Source organism: Crotalus tigris, unplaced genomic scaffold (genome assembly GCF_016545835.1).
Source record: "Crotalus tigris isolate CLP2741 ecotype Arizona unplaced genomic scaffold, ASM1654583v1 scf7180000024340.7048381, whole genome shotgun sequence".
NCBI lineage: Eukaryota > Metazoa > Chordata > Lepidosauria > Squamata > Viperidae > Crotalus > Crotalus tigris.
The window spans coordinates 3730766-3758045 of record NW_024100510.1 but is presented as its reverse complement, the minus strand read 5'-3'; the positions used below and the strand labels follow the sequence as shown (position 1 = coordinate 3758045).

Sequence of the window (27280 nt, the reverse complement as noted above, 5' to 3'; positions counted from 1 at the left end):
TCAGGCTTATATATATATATATATATTCAAATCAATCACGTAATTTAAAAAGTGTTGTAAGATAATCAAAATGCAACCACAGTATGAGAAAGAGACTGGTTGCATTTTGATTATGTTACAACCCTTTTGTGGTAAGAGCAGACAGGAATTCAATTTGTTCTAATCTCCAACAAACACATTCAATAAACTGCATGGAACTCAAAAAAATGGATCACTTGCCTTCTAAGGCCTTTTGAAATGTGCACTTTGCTATGAGGTAGCAAAACATTGCCAGTTATTGGTTTTTGCCTCTATTCAGTGCCCCCAATACATTGGTACCTGTGCAATGGACAAGTGCTTCTGTGTTAGCCAACTCTCTGAAGTTTTTGTTTTTTCAGATTGACTAGCTCCGCAAACCTTGCTCTGCGATTTACTCAGGAATCTAGTAACTCCTGGAAAAGACTTATTTGAAAAATAAAAAGAAACCAAGTGAATGAACAAAACTTTTAGCTACCAAAAAATCAAACTTAACTATACAAAGGATATCACAGTATATCACAATATTAGTCTAAATTAGGAAACTACAATACATTGTGGGTTCTATTTAATTTCTCTCATAGATCTTTTTTTAAAAAAATCCTTAAAATGAAAAGCAGCATATGTGGATAATCAAATAATTCCTGCTTATAATGGAAGAAAAGCAAGAATAAAAATAAATGAAATACTCAGCATGTACTTGAATACTGAGCAAGGAGTAAGACAGAGATGGGTGAGGACGTCTTAGTTGCTTAATATATTTATAGACAAATGTATAAGGAATGTTTGCGGTGGTATTAAAGGTATTTTGGTTGGAGGGATGTGAACATGCACATATTTTTATTATGCAGAAAATGACATTTTATTGGTTAAGGACCAAATGCTTTGCAGTGAATGTCAGATAAACAGTAATATACACTGAAAACACAGATCTGAAAATTAGTATATCAAGAATCAATGAATTAACAACTGCAAATTATAATAGAATGGGAAAAATTATAGCAAAGGAATGAATTTGTATGCCTTAATAGAAAGAAAAGGAGAAAATGGATGTTTAAATAGAAATAGAAAGCTTGTAGTGGATTGCATATGGTTTGGATGAATGTTTGTCAAAGAAGTTGTGCCCACTTTGTTTTAAGGAAATGAGAGTCAATATGTCAAGGAGAGATAAAAGTAAATCGAATGTAGTAGGAATAATTTGAGAAATCCATGTGATAAGGAAAGACAAGGCAGGATTAAGAATGAAAGGATGCTGAATGAATGTTGACTGAATATAAAAGCAAAGGACAGTAATGAAAAAAGTACTATATGTTGACATAATTTGGTCATAGAGAAAATGAATGAGGATCAAATTACAAAACACAAATATGAATGAATTGATTAGGAAGAGGAAGACCATTTAAAAATGAAAATGTATTTCATTTAAAATGATAACATATGTATTAGAAATATTAATATCATATATTAGAACTTTTATGATTATTAACTAGATTTTTAAAAACATGACTAAGATGAAACTCTTCTTTTACTGTTATAAATAGTAAAATACTTATATGATAATATTACATATTAAAAAATAGTAAATACTTATATGATAATATTACATTGTAAAATATTGACATATTCACATCCAAACTTACTTGCTTCAGATCTGGCATCAATTGTTCCATTTGAGCTCTTGGGCAACGAAGTCTTATCAGCCACTCTAAGTCTGTACTCTCCTGCCTTGGCACTCTTGTATAGTCCTAATATTAGAATGTTAAAATAGGTTGTGTTTGTTGCTTTGTGTTCTCAGAAAATAATGTTCAGCAGATTTAAGAAGTATACTGGCTCTCTATAGTTTCATACAAAGGTTACCAAACTTATCAACTTCCAGTAACTCACTGCAAATAAATGGTGTGGGTTACCAGAATGTTGATGTGCACAGAAAGAACTTTTCTAGTGTTATGTCATAACTAGTATTGTGATACATTATAAAATGATATGGTCTACTAAAAAAAAATTGGAAAAATATGTTGAAAGCTAATACAAGAGCTATTAACACTGAGGTAAGAAATCAGAAAAAAATAACTATATAAATGGCATTTATTCAACAGGAAAAGGCATTTTTCTATAAAATAATTATTTTTGAAATGTCTTTGAGGGTGGCTATATTTTTTTCCCAAATGTGGCAGATGAAATTTAAACAGCATGCTATTATTAAACAACAGATTTTATTGAAAGAAAAAAAGTTTTTTTATCACTGCAAATGAGCATTTTAAAAATGGTTGGTTATATGTTAGAGGCAGTTACATGAGATAGATTGTAAGAACCTCATCAATTAACTATAGGCTTATAATGGCAATTGGGACCAGAATTGCCAATTACTAAATGACATGGTATAAACTGTGATGTCACATGACCACACTGCTTAGTGATACTAATTCTTGCAATTCCACGCCATTGTTAAGTGAGAAGCGTGGTGTTATTAAACAGGGACCTCATATCATCTTCCCCATTGGTTTTGTTTGTAGGAAGCCCAGCAATGAATATTCGAAATAATGATCACATGATCTTGCCAACTGCAAAATTGTATGACGGTGACAATGCAATTGCCAGAACTATGAGGCCCATAATAAATACCAACCAGTCACTACAATCGTAACTTTAAATAGCTTTGAACGAATGGTAGTAACCCAAAGACTACCTATATTGTAATATGTTAAAAATCCATTAAGATAGCCTGAAATCTTTGATTTATATAAGTTAAGCAATGTCTCACTCCATTGTACTGGTAAAGTTTTTTTCCCCCAAGATAGTTACTTTGAGATCTGAAATAAAATGTTTAATCCATATACCTGGTAAGATGTAGTAGGTGTCAATTCTGTTTTCTCTGTGAAGTCATCTTTTTTATCTAGAATGCTTGAGTCTCCAGTTTTTGTGGACCGTGATGATATGCTCTGTTAAATTAGGGAAAGACATTAATTCTATACTTATATGGAGATATCAATCTAACTAAAACAATACAATCCAAGATCAGATTAGATCAAGATTAGCCATATTGATTTTAAATTCTAATTTTCTGTTTTCTTAAAGGACCCTTATAAACCATATTTTTAAGAATTTTTCTAGTAAGATAACTTCTCTAAATACATTTTTTCTATCTTTATCATAACTCTATAATTAGCATTAAAGACAGTAAAACATTACTATATAAGATTTTCATAGTAGTTTTATATGTTCAAAGAACTACAGTTATACTAAGAAATGTCTTGCTTAATGACCAGGGTGATTCACTTAACAGCCATGGCAAAAAAGATCATAAAATTGGGTGTAGTCACGTGATGTCACTTAACAATTCTCATCTTAACGATGAATTTTCCCATCCCAATTATGGTCATAAATTGAGGAATATCTGTATTTAAAAATGTAGACTGCATAACTTATTTATATACTTGATTTCCTTTTTCTTATTAAAGGTTAAACAGTTTTGAACAAATACATTCTTTACAAATAATTTACTTTCACAAGGGTATGTGAATATAAACTTTCTATTAAATAAGATTGGTATGCACTTCCATGTTCCATGTTTGTATTATTTATCTCCAGAAGAACACCAACAAGAGTCACTAACTTTTATTTGACTCCTATTTTTGAAAAAAAAAATAGCAAAATACAATAATAAATGAAGGACAGCTATAAAAGTTCAAAATATTTTATTAGTATTTTCTGACATTACTTTATGTCTATGGAGATTCTCAACCATCCAAGTCATGGCTGTTCAGAAATGAAGAAGCTTCTTGGATGAGAAGCAAAACATTTTTAAGGAAAAAGCAAGAAAGTCAATTAGTTACATTTTGCATAAATAATATTGATTGTTCGTTAGTAAAATGTGTCCTTCTATATGTTGGATAATTTTATATAAAATCTCACTTTTATATAAAATCTCACTTTTCATCAATAATATCCATCTTTTCTAGCATTATAGTTCACACACTATGTCCTAAATAGGATAATTTGAGCTTGGTCATTTGTGACTCAAGTGAGAACTCTGAGTTGGTTGGTTGCTTGATGTATTTATTTATTTATTTGATCACCCATTAGTTTTTCTTGGCTGTCAACAGTAATCCTAGAGGTCCTGTCCAGCATCAAAGTTCAAAAGCATACTCTTTCTATCCTGCTCTTTTGAAGTCCAATTTTTGCTTCCATGGAGTGTCAAAGGGAATACCATGGCATGCATGATGATCTTTATAGATCCCATCATGACATTTGAAGGTTTCCAAAACCTTCCTGACTGCTGAATCAAATGTTAGTGTGGCACATTTCTTGATTGCTTGTACTTTTATTGTTGATGATTAATCCTAAAAAGCAAAAGCTAGTTACCATTTCAATATGGCAATTCTAAGACTGGTTATTCAACCTGTTATTAGTTTGGTATTCTTTAGGTTTATGTTTAATTTGTTGTTGTTTTTTCATCCCTCGGACTTTTAGCAAGACTTGCAGATCCTTTGCATTTTCAGCTATCAAGGTAGTATCATCAGCTTAGCACAAGTTACTGATGTTTCTTCCTCCAGTTTTAAAACCACTCATCTTCTTACAATCAAGCTTCCCTTAATATATATTCAGCATGTGGGTTGAATAAATAAGGGGGGTACAACATTATCCCATTCCTTTGCCAAACTGGAGTCTCTCTGTTTTAGCATAATTAAAAGCTGTCTATAATTGAACAACATTATTAATTTCCTTTTGGTTTTCTTTGGCTTTCTTAATTATCCAGCATGCATCAGCAATAAAGTATTGTGTTCTTTGACCTTTTCTAAAGCCATCTGGAACATCTCACATGTTTTTCTATGTGTGACTCTAATCTGCATAGGATGATCTTAAGCATTATTTTGCTAGCAGGAGAAATTTAGTATATTGTATGATAGTTTGCACACTCTATTAGGTTTTCTTTTTTCTTTTTTGGCATTGAAAGATTGACCTTTTCCAATGAGGTGGCTACTGTGTTCTCCAGATTATCTGGTATAGCTTGATTAAACTGATTCTTTTTCTGTTGCTTGTCATATTTTAATCAATATTATACTTGTTCCTGTAGCCTTCTGACTTGGTAATAACCAGAGTGCTGATGAAACTTCATCTTCTAGTACCAGATATTACTGTAAATAGGGAATATCTTCTTGGATTTTGACATCTCTAGTATACAATGTTTCAGTATACTCCTTCCATCTTCCTTTGAATGTCCTTTGGCATCCTTCAGCATAGTAATTAAATGTTGGAATTTTCTTTTGGACTCAGAAATCTTTTGAATGACTTGTTTTCCATGTCTGTTACAATCTTCAATATCTTTATAGATATTATTGAAATATTACTTCTTTTTTTAAAAAACAGCTTTCTGATACTCTTTGTAAAATTCCTGAGATTTTTGTCTTTCTTGGCTTTGGCTTCTCTCCTCTTCTTAGCAATTACCACAGTTGGTTCATAACATGCTTTCTTCTCTTTCTTCATTTTTGACAGGCTCTTTTCACATTTATCTTTAACAATTTCATGAAGTTCATTCCATAATTACTCTGCTTCTCTTTCAGTGAGGTTGAGGACTTCAAAATGGTTCCTGATGTTCCCCTTGAAAATGGTGGACAAATGTTCAAATCATGCTGTAGAAATTAATTGGCTTTACACTTTTTCTTTAGCTTAACTCAGAGCTTGCACACGATCAGTTCATGATCTATTCCAGTCAGCATCTTTCCATGTCTCTAATGCTACTGCTGAGCTCCTCCACCTGCTTTTAGCAATAATATATTAAATTGATTTCTATATACTCCATCTGATGTCCATGCATTGCTTTGTTTGTCTGAAGATACTATTATCTATGAAGAAATCATTGAAGTGGCTGAAATGGATAAGTCCATCTCCTGCTTTATTCCAGTTTCCTAAGCCAACTATATTTTCTTCTTTCATGTTTCCAGCTATAGCATTCCAGTCTCAAATCACAAGCAGCATATCTTGCTTGCATGTTCTATCAATATCAAATTGAACGATTGTAGAACTCATCAACTCCCTCTTCTTCTGCATTGGTGATTAAAGCATAAACTTAAATGGTCATCATATTAAGGATTGTTCATAAAATCTAATCAATATTATTTGCTCATTGATTGCATTGTAGCCAATACTATTCTTGCTACATTCTTCCTAATTATGAAAACAATGCCATTCCTTATTTGTCTTTCATGTCCACAGTACTAAAAAGTGTAATCTTCCAACAAAAAATGCCCAATCCTACTCCATCTCAATTTGCTGATTCCTAAGAGATCACTTTGCAATTGTTTCCTTTCATCTTTCACAGTCCTTGAGCTTTCCTTTGTCCCTGCTTCTTACGTTCCATGTTCTTACTGTAATTCTGTATTTGCAGCTTCATTTTTTTTCCAGTACAGCAACATCACCAAATAGATGTCCCAAAGGTTTTAATCTAGCCATATCATAAACACCTTTAGTATTCCAAAATGTTTCTCAGCTCTTTTCCATTAGAAGACTATCCAAGGGACCATTTTTTCCCGAGTTTCTATCTGTAAAGTTTGTTCCATCAGATTGGGCATGCTGCACACCCTATCAGCTAAAGTGTTAACTGGCAGAAACTAGAAGACGGGCTGTCTCTGCTACAGCTCCTACTTTGTGGAATGTTCTTCACTCAGAGATTAGAATTATCTCAACCCTATTGGCCTCATAAGGCTTTAAAAACCTGGCTATATACCTGGGCAATATGTTAACAATGCCATTTCTTGGCTTTACTGTTAGTTGGTTAACTACCTTGGCAGCTATACAGTATGTACTTATTATTTGGATATTTTTATTTATTGCTTCAATTGTTTTAATTATATTGTTTTATTTTATGTAGTTTTAGAACTATAAGCCACCTGAGTCACTTGATTGAGATGGGCAACTACAGAAGTTGAATAAATAAATAAAATATTGAGTGTCATCCAATCTGAGGGACTCGTTATTTGGTACTATAGCCTCAATCATTTTGTATTTTCTGTACATCTGACTTTCTTGATAAAAATAGAGAAATGATTTACCACTGCCTTGTCCCATGCACTATGAATTACCATGTCATTGTCACTAATGTGATGACATTTTCCTATAATGCTGCTGCCCAATATGTACTCTAGGTATACATGCCCAATGCTCTTTATACCCTTCTGAACTGTGATGAGGCAGCACGGCAGGACTGAGGGGAAGGGGAAGAGCTTAAATCTAATATGAGTTAATTAGAAGTCATTTTGATCATAAATAATTGTTTAAAGAAGAAAAAAATTGCAACGGAGAGAATTTTATTATGATATAAAAAAGGAGGCCTGTTTCAAGGAAATGGTTGCATACAAAATGGGTAACTATGGTCTATTGACAGAAGAAAAGATTCAACTTACGAAAACTGATGTTGATTTAAAAAGTAGCATAATTCTTATACTAATTAAACATGTGGAGAATATGATCCAAAAAAAGTATAATCCAGACAAAGCTGTCCAAGCTTTTTAAGATTTATGCATCATATAAAATAAAATGGCGCTAATTTTACCTCTATTATGCCCAGAGTTCATTGAATATTTATCATATAAATGAGGGGTGGCTGTGAACTCTACATAATGAGTATGGAAACAAAGTCTCTTAAACAGCTTAAATTCAGTTTTATACCTCTGAACATGAAGTCAAATTTCTGTTGAAGTAACTAGTGTTTGCCTGGTTGCTAGGATTCTTCTTCTAATCTAGGTTTTTAATGTTCCCAAGTATGCATAATATTCAAATAATTTTAGTAAAGTAAGACATTTCTTGTTTAAGAAATCCTAACTATGCCCTCATGTTTTAGTCCTGCAATTTAGACTGGAAAAAGTTTTTTTCACTGTTTTAATTTTTGCCAACAAAATTGGGATGGGTCTCTAAAAGTTTTTAGATGCTGTATAATACTTTTTGGATGTGCATAAATATGTACCATTGCGTATTATATTCATCTTCCATCCTGAACTGGTGTCACAAGTAAATTGCATATTACAGTATATTCATCTTCCATCTGAACTGGTGTCACAAATTATGAAAATATAGCAGGAAATAATTCTGCATCTTCTCTACATGTGGAGTATTCATGCCATATGATTAATTTACTTAAGGTGGGAAGTGAAAAACAGAAATGGAATAAGAACTTCCACAAAATTCTTTCCTGGATCAATTGAATAGCTGTATATATAGGTTTCACATTAAAACTACTGTGTTACCCAGCATTCAAAATAGACACTATTCTCTTAGCAATTTTTAACCATGTTTAATTAATTTAATTAACAGTTAATTAATAATATAATAATATATAACCTTTTTTGCATGAGCTCGTTTACTGTATCGATGCCTTGCTCCTGGACAACACACTTTTATGAGCCAGTCTTCTTCTGAACTTTCACTATTTTCAGATGACAAGGAGTCAGCCTGAAAAAATTGGAAAAAAAAACAAGTTTTTTTAAAGAGTGTATTGTAGAATAGGCATTTAGCAAACAACCTGCAGCAAATGCTTCTACACTGCAATTACTTCCATCCACTTCTCTCTTCCCCATATGTCAATGAAAATTTAAAAAATGTTCAGCAACTTTCTAAATTCTGCAATGTGAAGCATGCAAGGTACATATAAAAGAACTAAACACAAAAGGCTTTATTAAAAGAAAACAAAAAGGCACTTAATATTCTATTTTCTCAGTTCCTGCTTGAGTAAAGATCTAGAAACTGAATAAACCGATCTCTGCTATGGCTAGAAAACAACCACATAAATTTTTGTATCTCAGCTTTAACTCTTTGAAGCCAATCTGCAATAACTTCACTTTTGCTAAACTAGAAATGCTAGGAACATGCAATGATGACTATGATCCATTCAGTGCTCCTTCTAGGACAAAGAGTGGGAAAAGAGTTGAGGTTCCACTCCTTCAGGCACTGTAAGTACAATAATCCCCCCATCCTCACCATAAACTCAAGTAGTACTAATAGTAGTAAAGTTGAAGTCAATGACTATTATCTACATTTATTATGTCCATGTTGTTTACTTGGCAATAGTAATAATGTGATTTGAACAGCTTCTTTTCACATATAAATTTGACTTCTCTAATTTCCAATCTGATCCTTCAGATTCACATGAGTCCATCCACTTTGCTGTACATGTCTTTTCTTCCCTTTTTCTTTTCACCTTCCTCAGTATTATAGACATCTCAAGTGAGCTATATCTTCACATGCAACCCAATTATGGTCATTTGAGACTGATCATTTATTCCTCAACTCTGACTGATTTGTTTGATGATCCATTTGTTTATTTGCTTGGCTACCCCTGATATTCTCTGGAGTCTTTTCCAGCAGGTTCAAAACCAACAATACTCTTTTTGTGTGTACATACTGCTGTTTCTTCTACTATTGATAGTAGATTCTAAAGAAGGTGTCCATTGATATCTTTACTGTATCAGTTCTAACACTAGTTGCTGTACTTGTCATTAATTTAATCTTCTGTATATTTAAGTTTCTTTTTTCCCACTGTGTCCCTTTATTTTCATTACTAAAGCTTTGTGGAAGGAAATATACATTTTCATTTATCATTTTAGAGATTCAGGATACCATTATTTTTGAGAAACTCTGCACCCGGTTACAATGTGGCTATCAGCTCCTCTTAATTGTACATAAAATATGGTTTGTAAACAGTAGATTTTGCTTGCCTCTCAGTGCAATATTATTGTTGAAGCACAGGCCATTTTAAAAAATAATTTTGTTGAGTTTATAAAACAATATATTAAAACTTACAAATTACATTTAAACTATTAAAGGATACATACACAAGTATGTGTATTACATATATTTGAATAAACTAAAGACTAGGCAGAAAAATAGAAAAAAATCCAGGAAAACTAAACATTACAAAAAAAAAGAAAAATAATACATAATCTTGAGATGTTGTTCAGATAAGGATGTTTTATTTAAAATTCACCTTATATGATTATATATGTGTTGAATATGCCTGCATACACACACATTAGGTGGTACTTATATGCTAAACCTTACATCTTATTAATACACTACAGTACATTAATACACAGTACACACCAATTACGCCAAAATAAAACATTAATTTAATATGGTATCATTCTCAGGCTTATGCTGTGTTCACAACACAATGAACAACAAACCTAAAAAATTATATTTTGAGGATATCATGCCCACTCAGCCTGTGTAGTTTATATTTCAATGTCTCACAAGAACCCCAAAAATCTGAGTGAGTGCCATAAACCAGTCAAATTAGCTACAGATAGGCATGTCCTGTGAAGATAACTATGTGATTTGCCTGGTTTTGGACTAGTCCAGTGGTGGCGAACCTATGGCACACGTGCCAGAGGCAGCACTCAGAGCCCTCTCTGTGGGCACACCTGCCATCCCCCCAGCCCCGTCCCCCACCCACGGCCCCCTCCTCACCAGCAGCCCCCGTAGGAGAGTCACCCCCAAGCGTGGCCCACGCGGAGCAGTGCAGCCAAGGACATGGCAGGGGATGGGGACAAGACTCTGCCCTCGCTCCCTGTTGTATGCAGATGATGTGGGGCGTGAGCGGAGGGCGTGGCCACCATGGCGGTGCAGCGGGCCGTGGAGGCAGTGGGTGGCCCTGAGGGCAGCAGGGCAGGCAGGGGCAGAGACGGGGTGGGGGCAGGGCAGGCAGAGCTGGGGGGCAGGGCGGTTTGGGGGCACTCAGTCTCTAAAAGGTTCGTCATCACTGGACTAGTCACTGTGGTTTATAATGGCTTTTGGAGACTAGCTACCAATGAAGGAGCTCAGGGACATTGAAGTGTCTTGGTAGGTGGTTTTGTTGGAGGTGGTGTGGCAAATGAAGAGCTGTTTGAAATTAATCTGCTATTCTAGTTTTATGGGGAAAAAGTTGCTCTCGCCATTAATCTTCTTAGCAAAAGTTAGCAGTCTTATTATACATAATACTAAATTATGTATAACGTATATTATGTATTATGTATAAGTTAAATGTATAAATTAAGTTAATTAAGTTTTACTGAATAAACCATAACTACCCAGTATAATTCATAAACTGTAAGAACAGAATTCATACACAACAAATGCTTGTTTATTTCTGAATTAGCATGTTGTATAACTCCCAACTGAATACAAATTTCTCAAGGAATACATTCTATTGTTTTCACTAAAAATGCTGTGAAGTAACAGATTCTCATGTTCCTAAAGTTGTTAAATTCATTGACATTAGTGGTTTCAGATATGTCAACTTCTATAATCACATCTGGGATGGCCAGATGTTTAATTTAATCTCAAGCCCCACTAGCAGTCGTTAGTGGACAAACTACTTAATTAAACAGGCACTATATCCTAAACTACATAAAAACAAATGGGTTGCTTGTGGCTGGCAACAGTCTTGGGTGAACTAGACCCAATGGAGCTTAGTGTGGTGGTGAACGTGTTATTACGCTAAAACTTCTTTCTGAAGCTAAAGTAGACTCTTATTGTGTTTGTGGCAACATCCAAACAGTTTTGTCGGGGACCACACCCTTTACCGCTGCAGTAAAGGGATACGCCAAGCCCTAGAAGTCTCTAACTAAGCCCGATGCTATTTAATTTTTGGAGATCGCTCATTTATAGTCCGCCTTTCTGGAAGGATATTCTGGAATCCTGGCCACGAGGTTCATTCTGAAGATCTCGGTTCAACTCCTAAAACATTGGCGCAGTGGGCGTTTCCCTTTGCCCTCTAGTTTCCAACTACTCAGTTTACGATACAACTCCACTCACCCTTGTGGCGAGGCTCGGGGTAGATGACTCTATAGGCGTAGATGTCAACGGTCCCAGATGGAAAGGACCCACGCCGTTCCCCGCCACCTCCATACCCCTTTCCCATCCCCGTCCCGGGGGGTAGAGTCCACTTCGTTGCCCGGCCACGGCCCAAATTCACTGGCAGTGGTGCGCCAAACCAGTGATCAGTTCCCTCCGCCAGGAAAAAAAATAGTTCCTTCCAGCTTTCTTGTCTCAAGGCTCCAATTAGCGCTTTGGTGATCAAAAACGGCAGAAGGAAGCACTTTTGCCAAATTAAAAACATAATGAAAATGGGGGCTCATTGTCCCTTATGCTTTTTTTCCGAAGGAGATTGGGCTGTATCCGTCCGCTTCAGTGTTGCTCGTACCCATGGCAATCCCGCGACGCAATTGCTCTGCTGTGATGGAAAAGAGTTAGCCTGGCTGGAGGCTTGTAGATATGGAAAAAAAAAAAAGCGCTATCTGTATCCAGAAATTAAACTTATAGCTAGTGGGCTTTGAGAGATGGAAGACGCCGTTATAAAATTTTCGGGGTCCCATTTTATATAGAACTGCCTTCTTTTTAGCGAAAGACAACGTGCAAGCACGCGTAGAGCGATCTTCTAGGATTAATTTGTAGCAGCGTTCCCAAATCCCTGAAACTTGCTGCAAGGACGAGACTAACATTTGGGTTGTTTATGCCCTGTAAAATTTAATTTTATCCTCCCCGTCTGTGATGAAAACCAACTCTCCCATTTTCTTTATCCTACTACCTTTCGTGGTTTGATTCATGTTTATGCTCAGAACAAAAACAACTACTTGTGGTCAAATATTAATACAAGCTATAAAGGGAATTAGGAAAGTCTTCTTAGGTAATAAATTATGGAATTAAATGTTACCAAATATTAGATTCATAATTATACATTAACTCTATTATTTTTAAATGTTTATTAATTAAAACATCTGAATGGTCTTAATGAAACAGCGGTAACTTTCAATTTAAACCAGCAGGGTGACTTTGGGAGAGGACTCCGTCTGTTTTAGAGGTCCGAATATCGACCATCATAATACTTTAACCGCAAAGAATCCGCTCAATTTCTCGCCCGCTTTTCAGATCTTTTATTCAGACTACCCTCATTTCCCATCATGCTTTGAGAGAGAATGAGCGGCCCAGCCAATTTGAATAAAGAGTTTTCCGCCCTTTTCGAATAGGGGAAGTACTGCGTTCCTTTTGATTTAGGAATTCGCCAGTAGGAAATAGAACAGTGGGAGTTACGTTGTTCTTTCGGGAAAGTCCGGTCACATGGATGGTCTTTCAAGTGCTTCTTTTCTTCCCTGAGGAATTTTCCTGCCTCCAGTACTTAATTTTTATAGCGTAGCTGAGCCGAATCTTTCCCTCCAAAATCGCATTCGTGCGAGTAAATTTCGGAAAGAATTTTCTTCGCTGCCCCTTTCGATGCGCTGCCTTCTCCTTCCAGGCTTGACAAGTATATTCAGTAAGCAGAGCCGCACCACTGTTCCCGCCCAACCCGATAGACTGGAGGCTTCGCGCTTTTCATCTGTTTTTTGCAAAGAAGCGGCTGGCTTCTTGCCCTCATAGATTCCTTAGTTGTGTCCCGGCGATGCGGCATTTCTGTCTGTGTTTACTCGCCTCTATTATAAAACGGACGCTGGGTATTTCTGAAACCTCTCGCATCAAATTGATGTCATGCCATGTTGTAGTCCTCTGTTAGATACAGTCTGATGAAAAAATAAGTTGTTGTTAGTTGCGAAGTGTCCGACCCATCGTGGCCCCATGGACAATGTTCCTCCAGGTCTTCCTGTCCTCTTCTGGAGTCCATTTAAGCTCACACCTACTGCTTCAGTGACTCCATCCAGCCATCTCATTCTCTGTCGTCCCCTTCTTTTATTGCCCTCAATCTTTCCCAGCATTAGGCTCTTCTCCAGTGAATCCTTCCTTCTCATTAGGTGGCCAAAGTACTTGAGTTTCAACTTCAGGATCTGGCCTTCTAAAGAGCAGTCGGGGTTGATCTCTTCTAGGACTGACCGGTTTGATCGCCTTGCAGTCCAAGGGACTCGCAGGGACTCGTGGTTATCTGGGATGTTAAGCTCATTCTTGTATAGTTCTTCTGTGTAGTTTTGCCACCTCTTTTTAATCTCTTCTGCCTCTGTTAGGTCTCTGCCATTTTGGTCCTTTATCATGCCCATCTTTGCATGAAACATTCCCTTCATATCTCCAATTTTCTTGAAGAGATCTCTGGTTCTCCCTATTCTATTGTTTTCTTCTATTTCTTTGCACTGTTCATTTAAGAAGGCATTCTTATCTCTTCTAGCTATTTTGTGGAATTCTGCATTCAATTGGGTGTGTCTTTCTCTTTCTCCCTTGCCTTTCGCTTCCCTTTTTTCCTCAGCTATTTGCAAAGCTTCCTCAGACAGCCATTTTGCTTTCTTACATTTCTTTTTCTTTGGGATGGTTTTAGTTGCTACCTCTTGTACAATGTTGCAAACCTCCGTCCATAGTTCTTCAGGCGCTCTGTCTATCAGATCTAATTCCTTAAATCTATTTGTCACCTCTACTGTATATTCATCAGGAATATGATTTAGTTCATACCTGAGTAGCCTAGTGCTTTTCCCTACTTTGTTCAATTTAAGCCTAAATTTTGCAACAAGAAGCTCATGATCTGAGCCACAGTCAGTTCCTGGTCTTGTCTTTACTGACTGCAGAGCACATAGTCAATCTGATTTCTGTGTTGACCGTCTGGTGATGTCCAAGTGTAGAGCCATCTCTTGGGTTGTGGAAAAGAGTGTTTGCTATGACCATCGTATTCTCTTGACAAAATTCTATCAGCCTGTGCCCTGCTTCATTTTGTACAATTTTGGGGATTGTATCCCAGTATTGTTTTTCCTACTCTTTTATTGACTATGAAGGCTACTCCATTTCTTCTGAGGGATTCTTGCCCACAGTAGTATACCTGATGGTCACCTGAGTTAAATTCACCCATTCCTGTCCATTTTAGTTTGCTGATTCCTAAGATGTCGATGTTCAGTCTTGTCATCTCTTGTTTGACCACGTCCAGCTTGCCTTGATTCATGGATCTTACATTCCAGGTTCCTATGGAGAAAAGATCTTTACAGCATCGGACTTTCCTTTCACCACCAGATGCATCCACAGCTGAGCGTCCTTTCGGCTTTGGCCCAGTCACTTCACTCTTTTTGGCACTACTAGTACTAGCCCTCTGCTCTTCCCCAGTAGCATATTGGACACCTTCCGACCTGAGGGGCTCATCTTCCAGCGTCATATCTTTTTGCCTTTTGGTACTGTCCATGGGGTTTTCATGGCAAAGATACTGGAGTGGTTTGCCATTTCCTTCTCCAGTGGATCACATTTTGTCAGAACTCTCTGCTACCACCTGTCCGTCTTGGGTGACCCTGCACGGCATAGCTCATAGCTTCATTGAGTTACGCAAGCCCCTTCGCCACGACAAGGCAGTAATCCATAAAGAGGTAAGTACACTCCATGTAAAGTTGTTTCTTTTCTAACATGTGTACACCTCAGTATTATATCTTAATTCAAAGATGATACAATTGAACAAAGACACTCCCAACCTTTTCTATACCCTGCACCCTGAGAATGCTTCTGATATATTCTTGTACCACTTACAAAAGTTCAAAATAAAGACAATGAATTATACACTATTATTTTGAAAATCCAAGTTTTCACACTCCCTGGAATATCATCTCGCACAACCCTGGTTGGGAACCCCTATTCTATTGCTTGTGTTTGTATTATATTGAATTCCAATATGACATGGTCACTCTTGCCCAGGTTCCGGCAGTTTCAACTCCCTCTGTCACTTCTTCTCTATTAATAATTAGGTCCAGTATAGCTTTTCCTCTAGTCCCCTCCTCTACCTTTTGGATGACAAAGTTGTCAGCTAAGTTGGTTAGGAATCTGTTTGATCTCCTACTTGCTGCAAAGTTTATTTCCCAGTTGATATCAGGTAGTTAAAGTCCCCCATTACTACAGTGGTATACATTTGTTAATTATTAGCAAAGAATTCATCTCCTTCTTCTGCTTGGTTTGGATGGCCTGTAGTAGACGCCTATAACAATGTCATTTTTTCCCTTTTATATTAACCTATATGCATTCTAGGAGGTTTTCATCATTGGTTTTGTATATTTCTGTAGAGCTGTAGTTATCTTTTATATATAATGCAACTCCACCTCCTCTTTTTATTTCTTTTGAATAGTTTACATCCTTCCATCAATATATTCCAGTCATGAGTTTCATCCTACCATGTTTCAGTAATGGCAACTATATCATATTTACCTTCATGTACTAATACTTCAAGTTCATCCTTTGTTCCCTAAATTTTGACCTTTAATGTATAAGCATTTGGGTCCTTTATGTGTCTTGTGTATACCTCCTACTTTGTAACTGGGATTTCCATCCTTTCTATCACTCTCTACTTCATTATGTTTTTCTTTTTTTATATTTATTCTTTCTCTTTACTCCTTATCTCATGTGATTAGTTATCTAGTGGTTTTTGCTTGGAAATAGGTTCTATAGGTCATGAAGATTGCCCCCTCCCCCCTCAATTTTGGTCTAAAGCCCTTTTGATAAGATAAGCCAGTCGTTTCCTGAATATATTGTTTCCAGTTCTTGTGAGGTGCAGTTCATCTCTTGCCAGTAGCCCTTGATCTAGGTAATGCAGACCATGGTCTAGGAAGCTGAAGTTCTGTTGACGACACTAGTTTTTTTTTTAAAAAAAATAATTTTTATTACCATTTTGCTTTATACAACTCTAATACTCATTCAGCAGACTGTCATTTTTGTATACTTTGGATCAATGTTCTATACAATATATACACTATATACATTCAATATCTAACTCACAATAGCCTTATATATATTTCCAATTTTTGTTTCTATTATCTATCCATGTATACCATTTTTCCCAGACCGTGTAAAATTCCGAGTCATCTTTTTCTTTTAGTTCTAGAGCAGTGGTTCTTAACCTTTTTAATGCCGCGACCCCGAACCGGTCGTAAGTCGAGGACTACTCAACCGGTCGTAAGTCGAGGACTACTCAACTGGTGCAGCACCGTTTGCAGAATGGGACTTTTTGGCGGGCTCAGCAGAGCAGAGACAGCCTGGACTATTCCTATTGGCTTTTGAAAGCCAATAGAATTAGACTCTATTCAAGAGAGTCTATTCTATAGGCTTTCAAAAGCCAACAGAATAAAAGGGAGTAGCACAGCTAAGGAAAAGGGGGCAAAAAAAATGGCAGACTGCATTGTTTGGCGACCCCCGTGAAATGGTCGTTCGACCCCAAATGGGGTCCCGACCCACAGGTTGAGAACCACTGTTCTAGAGTGAGTTTATCCATTTCGGCACATTCATATATCTTCTGAATGATCAATCCCTCTGGTGGTATATTGTGCTCCTTCCAATATTGCACGAACGCAATTCTTGCCGCAGTTAATATGTGTAGAATCAAATATCTTATTTTCCTATCAAATTTCTTTTTAAGTATTCCGAAGAGAAATGTTTCCAGGTTTAGTTCTATTTGGCATTTTGTTAGCTCCTGTAGCCACCCTTGTATCTTAGTCCAATATTTTTTCGCTTCGGGACACGACCACCCAACATGAAAGAAGGTACCTTGACGATAGTTACATTTCCAACATTTTGGGCTTTGGTTTGGGTACATTTTCGCTAGGCTTGCTGGAGCTAAGTGCCAGTGGTATAACATTTTATAGCGATTCTCCTTATATGGAGCAGATTTTGTTATAGTGTAATTTTTGTTCCAAATTCTTTCCCAATCTTCTAATTCTATATTGTGCCCTATACTTTTTGCCCATGCAATCATCGGTTCTTTCACCATCTCCTCTAATCTATCAAATTCTAATAAATAATTGTATATTTTGGATATTAATTTTCCTTCGGGGCCTATCAATAGCTTGTCTAGTTGTTTGGTTCCATGTCAATTCTCTTCCAAATCTTTCTTGTATCTAGATTGCAGTTGTAAATATGGCCACAAATCGATAGATATTCCCTGTTCTTTTAATAACTGATTATTTTTGAGCTTTCCCTGTTTATCTAAAATTTCTGAGTATCTGGGCATTTTGCTTATGTCTAACATGTTGGGGTGGATCATTGCCTCCATGGTAGATAGCCAACCAGGAATTTTCCTGTAATGTTTTTTCCTTATACCCTCCCAGGTTCATAACAATGCATCTCTTATTTTATTTCTATAGCAGTGATGGCGAACCTTTTAGAGACCGAGTGCCCAAAAACTGGCCCCACCCCTGCTCTACCCCATCTCCCGCCCCGCCTGCCCGCAGGGCCATTCATTGCCTCCAGGGCCCACCGCAGATCACCCAGGCAGTCCAGCAGCACTATGGCGGTCACGCCCTCTGCCCGCGCCCTGCAACATCAACTGTGCACAATGGGGTATGAGGGCAGAGTCTTGTCTATGCTGCCTAGCTGCCATGTCTTTGGCTGCGCTGTTCCACATGGGTCATGTTCAGGGGTGACTCTCCTTCAGGGGGGCTGCTGGAGAGGAGGGGGTCGCAGGGGGAGGCAAGGCTGGGGCAACAGCATGTGTGCCCACAGACAGGTTCACCACCGCTGGTCTATAGAATAGCTTATATAAGGGGGATAACAATAGCTTATATGGCAAAGAAAAATAAGGAAAAATGGAAGCAGCATAATATTCTAAAGGAAAAAATTGGAAAATTGGAGAATCAGCTCCAAACCAAACCAGGAGATGAATTAGTTAAAGAAACTTTGACACTTGATAGACATAAATTAAACATACTAGAGCAAGCGGAGATCGCAAGAAACTTAAAATTTTCTAAACAATTCTTTTTTGAACATGCTAATAAGGCTGGAAGATGGCTGGCCTACAAACTGAAGAAGGAAAAGAAGCACGGGTTATCCAACAATTATATGATGAGATGGGGACCCTACAAAATAATGAAGAAGAGAAAAAGAAAATTGTACAAAATTATTACGTGAACCTTTATAAACAAAAAGAAATAGCAATGGACAAAATTAATAATTACTTGTTGGAAGAAGGGATGATACCACTAGAGGAGGGAAAAAGGACAATGCTAACTAGAGAAATAACACCAGAAGAATTGAGAGGGGCAATTTTAAGACTTAAGAACAACAAGACACCAGGACCGGATGGCCTCCCAGGGGAAATTTACAAAAAAATGAGTGAGATTATGGAACCAATATTGCTAGAAATATGTAATGAAGCACTATATGAAGCGAAAATTCCGGAATCGTGGAGGGAGGCACATATCACCTTAATTTCAAAAGAAGGTACAGATAAAAATCAAATTAGTAACTACAGACCAATATTCCTCTTAAATGCAGATTACAAAATATTTATGAGCATAATAGCAGACAGGTTGAAAAGAGTATTGAATGAGATAATACACCCGAACCAAAATGGCTTCCTTCCAAATAGACAAATAAGAGACAACACAAGAATAGTAGACATATTGGAATACTATGAAGCTCACCCAGAGAAACAAGCGGCCCTTGTTTTTCTGGATGCTCAAAAGGCTTTTGACAATCTAAATTGGCAATTCATGATTAGTCAAATTAGACACATGGAATTGGGAAGTAAATTTAAAAATATGATAGTGGCAATACGCAAGATGCAGAAGGCTAGGGTAATAGTAAATGGGGACAACACTAATACATTTCAAATAACCAAGTCGGTACGTCAGGGATGCCCACTGTCGCCACTTCTCTTTATCTTAACAATAGAAATACTATTTAATAGAATCAGAACAAACTGAGAAATAAACGGAACAAAATTAAAAAAGAAGAGTACAAAACACGGGCCTTTGCGGACAATATGGTCTTTATCATTGAAGAACCTTTGGAATCCGGTCCCATTCTAATACGAGAAATAGAAAAATATGGAGAAATATCTGGTTAACAAAACGAAAACCAAAATGATAGTTAACTTAACAACAAATCAGAAAAAAGAATTAGAAAAGGAAATGGACTTACAAATTGTTAAAAAAAATGACACTAGTTTTTAAGCCAATGGTTCGTTTCTAAAATTCTTTGCTCCCTCATTGGAGTTGGCCTTTTGTTGGAAGTATAGATGAAAGTACCACTTGTGCTCCTAAGTGTTTAACATTCTTCCCTAGCTGATATAATTTCTTGGTATTGTTTTCAGATTCATTATTGTGTCACTGGTCCCTACTTGTAGGAGAAGAAAGGGGTAGTAGTACGTGGGGTTGATTATTTTAATAAGATACTCAGTTGCATTTTTAATTTTTGCTCCAGGGAAACAATATACCTCTCTAGATTGAGTGCCTGGTCTGCAGACTATAGTTTTTGTTCCCCTAAAAGTTGATTCTCTTATCACCAATATTTGCCTTTTTTCCCCTAGGGAAGCCTGGGACACTTTTTTTCCTGTTGTAGGAATGCTGGGTTGTGCCTCTTTTTTAGAAATTATTGATGAATGCTTTTTTGTGAGTGTCTGCATATTTTCCTCCAGGGGGAGGCTATGAAAGCGATTGTTCAGTTCCAGAGGGGCTTCATTGAAGTGGGCTAGGGTAGATAGTAGGGATTTTGCTCTTGGTTCTGGTTTTCTTCTAAAAGTGACATGCTTCCACCCAGGGTGGATTTTATTTAAATTAAGTCGATTTAAATCACAATTTAACTCACAATTTAAATCACTAGTAAAAAGGCTTGATTTAAATCAATTCATTTTAAATCAAAAAATTTAAAGAGCAATTGTCATCTCTGTCCTGCAGCAGGTCCTCCTCTGACCAGCTGTTGACTCACCGACAGTCCCATTCACTTTAATGGGATGGCTGATGATGTGGCAATGACACAACAAGGTAAGGGACGTGATGGGCAGCAGGTAAGTGCATCCCGCTAACAGGCGCTGCCATGATGGATCTGAAATGACAGGTGCTTGAACCTCTGTTTTGCTCTTAAGCAAATAGCAGAACCTAAATCTGCTATGGTCATCTACAATGACCAGCCCATACCTGGCTCCTCCCAAGCTGGCTTGCATTGGCTCTACTAAATCTGCATGGACATGGATCTTACCGATGACAACAAAGTGCAGAAGTCTTTAGGTCAAACACCTAGGAGTGCTCTAAGACTCACACTTCAGTCGCTGTCGGTTTTGTCTTCCTGAGAATTGAAGGCTCACCGGGATCTTAACAAGGGTCTCCAGACATGGGGGCCGTTGTGGCTTCTTCCCGTTCGAGCAAGCCCGAAGTTGAGTGCCAGGATGTAAGGCTCTCCTTTTAACCTCACAAATTTCCCTGCACTACTCAGGAATTTTAAAGAGCCAAAAAAACTCCTGAGTCGAGGTTTCAGTAAGCAAACAACTTTTATTTTGATCAAAACAGAGTTGGATGTCCTCCTCCCCTTTTGTGGCTTCTTAAAAAGAGGTGAAGGCACACACAGAAAAGATTTCTTCCACTTTTTATACCCCTTCAGAACAAAGAGGCTCAAGTCTCAGTATCAGGAGCAAGAAGGTACAGAAAAACAAATTCCAAGGTAGTGACTCATACACACCAATCCAGGCTAGCTCACCTTTCCCCGTCCTTATTTTCTGAACCATTGAATTTCATTTTTCTTCTTTTATGTAAGCAATCACCTGTACATAAAGCATTGGCTTCCATATAAACAATTTCCCAATATAAGGCACCCACAAAGCTGCTTACGCACAAACAAAAACATACATATCTATATATAAAAATGATTACAGAATGTCACTACTAATATCAATATAAAATGATTACAAAATACCACTACTAATATCAAGCTTAAACATAATAAAATCCCTTCAATATAATAAAAACTCTAAGCTCCAAGCAAGAATTTTGCTGTCTTTCAATTTTAATTGCTTATTTATTTTCTTCTCATTTCAGATTTTCTTCTCATTTTATTAGATTTCAAAGAATCTAATTTTATTAGATTTCAAAGAAATCTAATAAAAACCCTAAGCTGCATGCAAAAATTGTGTTCTTTTTCAATCATAATTGCTTATTTATCACATTTATATGGCCCTCCAAATCCCCAAGAAATTGCGGGATGACATACAACTTTATACTTTATACAATCTTTCTTAGAATATTATATCATTTGGACTTCTTCATCTGAATTTGTTTTGATGGTTGCATAGTAGTCGCTCTTTGTGTTTGTCTGATATTGATGGTAAAGACATCTGGTGATCTCATTCTTTCAAAACAATAACACTCAATTTTTTCCTCAGCTGAAACTGTCCTAGAACTTAGTAAATGAAATCCATCTTTCAGTAAGATATCAATCAGTAGTCCAAGAACATTAGCTCCATTAAACAGCTTCCTCTTATCAGGTTTTATAGAAACATATCTGTAGAAGGAAAAGAGATAAATACATTAGTATTAATTTATTAAGCACTTTCAATGCACTTTTTATTAAATTTTAAACAGTGCATTTTTTTCAAGGCGAACTAGGCAGCTTTTAATTGACCTTGACTGGTACTGAAAAATTAAGCAACATGAGATTCTTTTTATGAGTCCTCTAAAAAATCCCAGATCTCTATTCTAGTCTGGAAATTCGCTAAAAATATATATCTGCAAAATATATTGCCAGATCTATATTGCCAAAATGATATATGCCATGAGTTCAAGCTAAATTGAAATAGACTTTATTTTTAAAGTTTGACAGAAGATTTAAGTGCAGTAGAAGACAAGTTAACTTCAATGGCCTGCAGTAATAAAAGGTTGTTTTGAGATTGTGAAAGGTGCACAGATTTTGCTGGGCTTCTGAAATGCAAGTGCCAGAGGTTCTTCCATAAAATGTTTTATATTATAATCACTGACACTTCACTAAAATTTTATAGTTGAGGTTGAAGGGTCACTAGTTCCATTTTCCATCTGAAAGAGTCCTGGGGTTTGCTATTGCTTTTCCATATATTATTTCTCTTAATTGGATGATATATACAAAACCTATTATTTACTATAGCAAGTGTTTTAGAACAGACAAAATTCTAATATCTTGCATCCAGTCACAGTGACCTTAAGGGATATCAGTGTTTATGATCTCAGTGATTTATGATAATATGGTCAACAAGAAATAATGATGAATCTACAGTAATGGCATTTATCCATCAGAGATGGGGAATTTGCAAATCTAGAGTCTCCAGCTCCTAGTTTTGAAACCCTCATTCAAAACACCCTTCTGGTAAGTCCTATGTCCTCCTCTTAGAGCAGTGGTGGCGAACCTATGGCACGGGTGCCAGAGGCGGCACTCAGAGCCCTCTCTGTGGGCACGCGCGCCGTCGCCCCAGTCCTAGGCCTTCAGCTGGGTTTTATAAAACCTATATGCTTTAGACCTCCGCCGCCATGTACAAAAAAAAAAGGTTTAATCAATCAGTCAATTTCAACTTCTCGCAGGGAAAAAAAAGATCTTGCAAAGCTGGAATTGATTGATTGAACTTTTTAGTCCCACCCTGTCTGCCGTTACCATTGCAGCCATGCCCACCCAATTGGCCACACCCAGCCAATGGGCCACACCCACCCGGCACCCGACGATGCGTAAGTGGGTTTTGGGTTGCAGTTTGGGCACTCAGTCTCTAAAAGGTTCGCCATCACTGTCTTAGAGCCTGCTTAGGAGAGATAATACCACCCCCCCTTACTTTTGGCTGCAACCCTGTTTGCCTCTGCATTGCCTGTCATACACCCCATCCGAATGTGGCTTTTGACAAATTCTGTTACGGCAGAACTATTTAATTTTTTTTTTGCTATTTTATCTATCTACAGGACAAAAAAAAATTCTTTCACATGTATATAAGTAAAGAATAACTTCCTTAAACTTAATCTGACAAGTAGCTGGTTTATTAAGTTGTTTAGTAGATGGTAGTCAGAATGCTAAGCAAATTTATTGATTTGTTTGCCTGCTGATATGACTGGAAGGACAAAATATCAAATTTGTTCACAGAAATATAAGAATCTTGATTCACTATTATGTCAATGTTATTAGAGAAGGAAAGAAAATTGGCTACTACACCTAACTTCACAGCATGGTCAACATGACCGTAATCATACAGAAACATTTTGTATATTTTGAAATAGGGAAAAAATGATGGAAATGAATTCTCTCACACGCAATCATGTGCAAAACTTCTTTTTCGCATCTATGATTAAATGTATTGTCTTTTCTTTTCCTCCTGCTCCTAACAAGACTGTTATCAGAAAGATTTTGTCCCTTTTCTCTATCTCTAGAAGTATACTGATTCCTCCACTGTTACACTGACTTCACAAACACTGATAAGGTTTCTCCGCGATATGGCATTAGGTGCACTTAGAAAGCAAATATCTCTTGGGAATGAGTTGCCATCTTTTCACTGTAAAGGAGAATAAGAGCTGATAACATCATGTTAGAAGACCTCTTCTACTTTTAGAGAACTTCAGATGGTTGCAAAATTTGGTTTGATTTCTCCTACCTCTAAGATTACTGGGATTTGAAAATGATTTTTACAGTTTGGGCAAGATTCCATTATATATTTGTCAGCAAGCTTTCTGTTCCCTGAATTTCTATTTACCCTCGGAATTTGTTAGTAATTACATCATTTAAAGTAAGGATTTGACAATTTCCAAGCTTTAGAAATTCACAGAAGATATTTAAAAAAATTACTTGAATTTCCACTGTAGAAGATATTGCTTTCCCCCCATCTTGCAAATATGCTTCTTGAATCCACTGACTCAGCTGGTTATGCTTGATTAACCTCAAAAAGAGGTTACCCATTTCATCCATATATGTAACAGTGTCTGTCATTCATGGCTCTGTTTTTTCGAGACCATAGTACCGTCTTGTTTTACTTCAAGCTATTTTCAGCTATACAATGCAGTAGATTTTCTGAAAGAAATAAATCACTGCATTCCATAATATGCAGGGTTCTTCACTTGATATAATTCATGAGGGTAATAGATAAAATATGTAGCCCATAATTACTTAGAATTACTGTAGCTGGGAATATAATATAATAATATCATATCATATTTTAACTCAGAGCAATATCTAAGTTATCAACAACTAATTTTAAATTCAGATACTTGTAATAACTACTTCTATGTAATTCTACCTGTTCCATTGAGAACCAAGAACCTATAAAATGTTTCTACGGTGACACATAAAAATAATTTCAAAAATACCTTGCAACAGATTGATCACTGTATGTGATACCACACTGGAAGACAAGATCATGATGAGAAGGCCTCTCCAAAGAAAGGGGAGTCAGTGACTGCTGAGAAGGGACGTGATGTTTTTTCCAGCTCATTCCTATAAAATTTTCTGCAAAGGTGGTGATCCGGTCAGCCAGCTCATCAATAGTTACGCTGCGGGAACCAAATATACGGAAAAAGCCCTGCATTTCCTGGAGCAAGAATCGTATTTCTAAGATTTCTGGCTTGGGTTTCAGCAAATTTTCCTGATGTAGGAGATCAGCCACAGAATAAAGTTCATAGAAGTCAGCTTCTCTCTGCAATCTCTTGTAGTCTGAGAAGTCACTGGGCAGGGCAAGCTGGAACGTTCTTAAGCTATCCAAAATATAGCCGAAGAGAACTCCATCACGGTCCACAAAATACTGGCCATTTAGCAACTTAAATTCAGGGTCATTGCCATTCAACATTCTTGCCAATCTTGACTCAGGGAACCTTTGTAGTGTAGAAGGCCTTGTGGTAAATTTAAGCCCACCGACATTTAAAACAATTACATCTTGATTACTCATCCTCTTCACAGCAAAATTGAGTTGGCAGTAGATATATCCCAATATTATACAAATTAATGCAAAACAAAAAAAAACCCCAAAATACTAAATCAGCTTCTGCTTACACTTACAGTAGAATTTCACAAGAATAGGATTGCCGAGCAACAAAAACAATATATGTACACATCACATTGTTTACAGGATTGGTCTCCTGGGCACTTTGTAATTAAACTGTTTAAAAAGACAGCAGAAGTCTCACAACTCATATTTCAGGAAGTTGTTAGAGATTTGCCAGTCTGTAATGTTCATTTCCCCCCTGAAAAAAAGTTATCTTGGCCTACCCTTGGTGTAATGGTGAAGAGAAAAGGCTAGAAACAGAGATCGTTCTAGTCCTACCTTAGGCACAAAGTCAGCCAGATGACCTTTGGCCAGTCACCCTTCCTGAGCCCTAGGAAGAAGGTAATGGCAAACCACTTCTGAAATCTTGTCAGGAAAACTGCAGGGACTTGTCCAGGCAGGCATCAAGAGTCAACACTGACTTGAAGACACACAAAAAAATTGAAAATTCAATCTTAATCTATACTTCTGCCCACAGTCCAGATACCTCATGACTGTGGTGATCTTTAAAAATGTATTTATTTGCTGAATTTCTGGATCATTTCTTGATTACTTTCTAAACACAAATAATTTTATTCTTGTTACTCTACAAGAATCACAATTCTATACATTGTGCTGATCTCAAACTAAAAGCAAATGATCATGCTTTTAAAATTCAGGGCTGAAGTTTCATAATATAGGAACAGTGATTGCATTTTAAACTATTTAAACAATATTACAAACCATATCTTTGTTTCTTGAACCTGATAGCTATTTGTTATCCATTAAGGCAGGGGTGTCAAACTCGCAACATCACGTGACGTGTCACGACGTATCATGACTTTTTTGCCATTGCCAACAATGGGGTGGGTGCAGTTTCGCTATGATGCATCCAACCCACAGGCCAGCAGTTTGACACCCCTGCATTAAGGCAAAGATTTGACTTGGAAATTCAATTCAGATTCAATGATTCATCTTAAATTGTGAACTTAAATTGATTTGTCAAAGGATACATTTAATATTAAATATAAAAAAATAATAATTTGGCAATGTATATTTCAACAGTTGAACTACAGTTTAAGTGCTACAGCATACAGACCCATCTAGGTGCACAGCATATGCATGTATTTGTGCACAATCCATTTCCTAGTTAGTTTAGGGAGTAATATATTATTGTGATTAAGGATGTTTAAATTTACGGTAATTGAGATGAAGGTTCATATTCCACTCAACAATAAAGCTCATTAAGAGAGGCTCAGACCTCTGAATTACTATAATCTACTTTGTTGTTAAAAGAAAAAAATTAATGGAAGCCAAATACATTTAGGTACAGTGTAAGAGATTTCTCTCATCAATTTCCCACAAATTTTGTTATAAAAGGTTCATTAAACACTCTTTCACTGAAGCACGAACTGTTTATTACAGTAACAGAGGCGGTTAATAAAACCTAAAAAGGTGGTATGCAATATGCAATATAGTAGTATGCAAATTAGAATATACATATGATTCAATAACCTTAAAGTATCGAGGATCCAGCAACACATGTATTTATTGTGAGGCAATGAGAATGGTAATAGGTCAGTGAAGATGCTCAGCTATCCAGGTAGAGTTTTTTGGAAGTTGAGTTATGGCAACTGGATT

The 27280-nt window shown here is 36.7% G+C and overlaps 2 protein-coding genes across 8 annotated transcripts in view; both read right to left on the bottom strand.

Annotated features, from left to right (window-relative positions):
* Window positions 1-12183, bottom strand: part of FAM228B (family with sequence similarity 228 member B) — a 30072-nt gene extending 17889 nt beyond the window's left edge. For 2 of the 7 annotated variants that reach the window (XR_005554644.1, XM_039326277.1), the window contains exons 1-5: window positions 11800-12183; window positions 8350-8460; window positions 2853-2954; window positions 1656-1760; window positions 319-441 (exon numbers count right to left, since the gene is read on the bottom strand). Coding sequence is in view for 6 of the 7 variants with exons in the window: in XM_039326277.1 (XP_039182211.1) it covers window positions 319-441; window positions 1656-1760; window positions 2853-2954; window positions 8350-8460; window positions 11800-11892 (534 nt within the window). In the remaining variant the exon portion in view is untranslated. The remainder of the gene's footprint in view (window positions 1-318; window positions 442-1655; window positions 1761-2852; window positions 2955-8349; window positions 8461-11799) is intronic. The other 5 variants (XM_039326278.1, XM_039326280.1, XM_039326281.1 and 2 more) reach the window with 3 other exon arrangements.
* An 8976-nt stretch (window positions 12184-21159) lies between these two features.
* Window positions 21160-25820, bottom strand: KCNRG (potassium channel regulator). The gene is made up of 2 exons (XM_039326313.1): window positions 24990-25820; window positions 21160-22185 (listed from the first exon to the last, which is right to left on the bottom strand). The coding sequence occupies exons 1-2, from the start codon at window positions 25562-25564 to the stop codon at window positions 21933-21935; spliced, it is 828 nt and encodes a 275-aa protein (XP_039182247.1). The 5' UTR covers window positions 25565-25820; the 3' UTR covers window positions 21160-21932.
* Between the last annotated feature and the right edge of the window lie 1460 nt (window positions 25821-27280).